Source organism: Mastomys coucha, unplaced genomic scaffold, assembly GCF_008632895.1.
Source record: "Mastomys coucha isolate ucsf_1 unplaced genomic scaffold, UCSF_Mcou_1 pScaffold21, whole genome shotgun sequence".
Lineage (NCBI taxonomy): Eukaryota > Metazoa > Chordata > Mammalia > Rodentia > Muridae > Mastomys > Mastomys coucha.
Genome location: NW_022196904.1, coordinates 15,303,114 through 15,306,916, shown reverse-complemented (window position 1 = coordinate 15,306,916; position 3,803 = coordinate 15,303,114). Strand labels below are relative to the sequence as shown.

The following is a 3,803-nucleotide window of genomic DNA, read 5'->3' as shown; positions in this document are numbered from 1 at the left end:
TCAGGGAAATGCAAATCAAAACAACTCTGAGAATCCACCTCACACCAGTCAGATTGGCTAGGATAAAAAACCCAAGTGACAGCGGATACTGAGGAGGTATAGAGAAAGAGGAACACTCTTTCATTGCTGGTGGGATTGCAAGCTGGTACAACCACTCTGGAAATCAGTTTGGTGGTTGCTCTGGAAATTGGACATAGTTCTACCAGAAGACCCAGCTATACCACTCCTGGGCATATACCCAGAAGATGCTCCAACACATAATAAGGATAAATGCTCTACCATGTTCATAGCAGCCTTATTTATAATAGCCAGAAACTGGAAACAACCCAGATGTCCCTCAGCAGAGGAATGGATACAGAAATTGTGGTACATCTACACAATGGAGTACTACTCAGCTATTAAAAACAATGAATTTTTGAAATTCTTAGGGAAATGGATGGATCTGGAGAATATCATCCTGAGTGAAGTAACCCAGTCACAAAAGAACACACATGTTATACACTCTCTGATAAGTGGTAATTAGCTCAAAAGATCGCAATACAAGAAGAACAACCCACAAACCACAAGAAACTCAAGAAGTAGACCAAAATGTGGACATTTCATTCCTTCTTAAAAGGGAGAACAAAATACCCATGGAAGGAGTTGCAGAGACTAACTATGGAGCAGAGACTGAAGGAAGGACAAACCAGCCTAATATAGCTATGTCCTGAGAGGCTCTGACAGTACCTGACTAACACAGATGTAGAGGTTCACAGCCATCCATCGAACTGAGGACAGGGTCCCCAGTGAAGGAGTTAGAGAAAGGACCAAAGGAGCTGATGAGTTTGCAGCCCCTTAGGACGAACAACAATATGAACTAAATAGTACCCTCAGAGCCCCAAGGGACTCAATCACCAACCAAGGACTATATATGGTGGGACTGAGTGTTTTGGCAGCATGTGTATAGTAGAGGATTTCAAAGTCAATCATCAATGGGAGGAGAGGACCTCAGCCTTGTGAAGGTTCTGTGTCCCAGTGTAGGGGAATGCCAGGGCCAGAAAGTGGGAGAGGGCGGGGTGGCAGGCATGGGGAAGGGGGAGGCAACAGGGGTTTGTTTTTGTTGTTTTTGTTTGTTTCTTTGTTTTTTGGAGGGGAAACTGGGAATGGAGAAATTTACAGGTAAATAAAGAAAATATCTAAAAGAAAAAATGGAACACTCAGAAGATAGTTATTATTTGCATGCTGAGTGTTTAAAAATAATAACAATCCCTAAAATTAACTTGCTATAGCCCATAAGCTTATAGCCAAAATTGCAGCATAAAATGTCCCTTGAAAAATCTTTACAGTGACATTTGGGGTAAGGGTTGTACTTTCCTAAAGCTTGCTGAGAACCTCCCCATATGTATAGACCCATAAACAAAGAGGAAGAAGACCAGCAAGGAGAAAGCCAATTGCTATCAATTTCCACCATGCTTCGAAAAGCTTATACAGCAATTCCCAGTGCAACCAAGGGAATACAACATTGAATTGGTCAAGGGCTTCAGACACAGGAAGTCAGGTGGCCTGAATCAGAAGTGTGAGAACGGCGGGAGCCCGCTGAGGGGTGGAGCAGGAAGATGGACTATGAGCAAACGGAGATCGCCAAGGTGGAGGAGCTTGGTGTACATCCTTGTGAAAGGAAACAAGTCACTTGTAAAATAAGTTGTCAAGGAGGATAAAATAAATAAAGCACAAACAGGAAAAAAAGGATCATGTGTAAACTACCATAAAGTTCTCCTGTGTGAACAATGATAAAAAGAAATTTCTGATGCTTTCACACAACTTCAGCCTGACACTTTCTGAAAGGCTCTAACCACTTATCCAACATAGAGTAGTTTATATCCTGAGTCTTGGGTTGATGTTTTAATGCAAAAAATCCTCACCTACCTCAGAGCTGTATTTATTATCTGTGGTTCTGTGTAACAGTGCTGTGAAGAAAACACAAAAGGTATTTCCCTGTGTTGAACCTTTGATCCTTGCAAGTGACTTTTTGCTAGTGTTGTCATTTCACCTCCATGTTGACCAGACTTCAATGGGAATGACTAAGTTGAATCTCTGGCAGATGCAAAGAGATCTAAGTGCTCATAGATGGTATGGCCTCCTGTGCTATGTAAACACGCGCACACACACACACACACACACACACACACACACACAAGCCTTTCTGACATGTGAGTGGAGCTACAGAGCTTGATGTTAGACATACCTAGGATGGTCATGTAGTGCAAAGTTCCGTGTTCCTCTAGAAGTACTGACATCCTCTACTCAGCATGGTCCAGTTCCCTTCAAGGCTTTCTCTCTAAGGCTACACTACAGATAGGTGGTGATGAAAGTTCCAATTGTGCCTCTCCAAGAAGGCTCATAGATGGTCCTCAGTATTCAATGTATGAACAGAAACAGAAACCCAGGGAACCATGACTTTCAGCACGGTGGTCTAGTTAAACCACAACTTGAGCCATTATGCTTAAATGGTTCATGATAATCTACTGGACACCTAAGGATGAAGCATGAATCTAAGAACTAAGTAGCGACGTGAATGGTGCAGACAGGCTTTGCAACATATACATGATAAAAGATATATGGGATGTGAGATAATATATGATTAGTATATGATATAGAATGTGTGATATATGATATGATATATAATTCATAATATGTAATATAATCCCATACTTCTCAAAACACATATAAACAGGAAAACGTATCATTATGAGATCTGACAGTGAAAGACAGTCTCAGGATGAAAACAGTGAGTGGAGCATTACACCAAGGATTTTACATCTGAACATCAAACAAGTTGTGGGTCAAAACTATTTAGAAACCACCAATGTGCACAGTGAACCATGGGCATTCCCTTCTGGTAGAATTGGTGTTAGATGAAACTATTTGAGCACATGAGGGGATGTTTGTCTCCATGCAAACACTGCACCACTTATAAGGGTGATCAGAACTGTTGCAAACTTGAGGCTGCTAAAATTAGTCTTCATGGATTCTTAAAAAAAAAAAAAAAAGGTAGATATTTGATCCAGAACCTAAGCTCTTAAACTCAATTGTGTTTATTATATTGTTGTCTTTATTTTACTTTGCAAAACAGTTTTCCCATTAAATCATGAACTGTCCTTCTCCACATGGTTATGTCAGGACTACAGGTATGAGTAACCATGAAGGCAGTACATGAGTAGTAACTGACAATTTTTACCACATAACTCATCTCCATTTTGGACCCAATCAACAAGGAAATGACCCCACTCTGCTGTAAGTCTAGAGGAGATAGGTCACTCTTCTACCACAACCAGACTGACTGGGAGACTGGTCTTTGAGCTGACTGGGTTGGAGACCTCACATTGATACTTTCCAGCATCCTCCCTCCAGACAGGATCTATGCTGAGATGGCACTTTGATGGGGAAAGTGTCATTCTCTCTGTGATCTGCAGACTCTGCTTATTGAAGAGCCAACGAATGGAGATTCCAGGGTCAGCTGAGAAGCAAGTGAAGACCACTGAGCTCTGTTCTCTGACTGTGGTGTCAGTAACTCGCACGAAGGGTCATGAAACAGGGTCTGTAAAGAAACAGAGGAGGGGACAAAATTATAGTAGTCCTTCAGAGAGCTCAATGATTCCCTCTATAATTCACACTTAATAAAGCTTCCAGGGATGAGAAATTGGAGATATTACTATAGGCATATCTTGTGTTTTGGATTTATCATCCATGGGTCATTTACCCCTGATTCACCCACTGAGTTTACTGTATCTTGGTTTCTCTATAATATGGCAGATTGTACATGA

The 3,803-nt window shown here is 41.3% G+C and overlaps 1 protein-coding gene across 1 annotated transcript in view; it reads right to left on the bottom strand.

The window, feature by feature from the left end:
• Positions 1-3,293: 3,293 nt before the first annotated feature.
• Positions 3,294-3,803, bottom strand: part of LOC116100288 (carcinoembryonic antigen-related cell adhesion molecule 5-like) — a 282,093-nt gene continuing 281,583 nt past the window's right edge. The window contains 1 exon segment of the mRNA XM_031384112.1: positions 3,294-3,577. Coding sequence (XP_031239972.1) covers positions 3,294-3,577 — 284 coding nt within the window.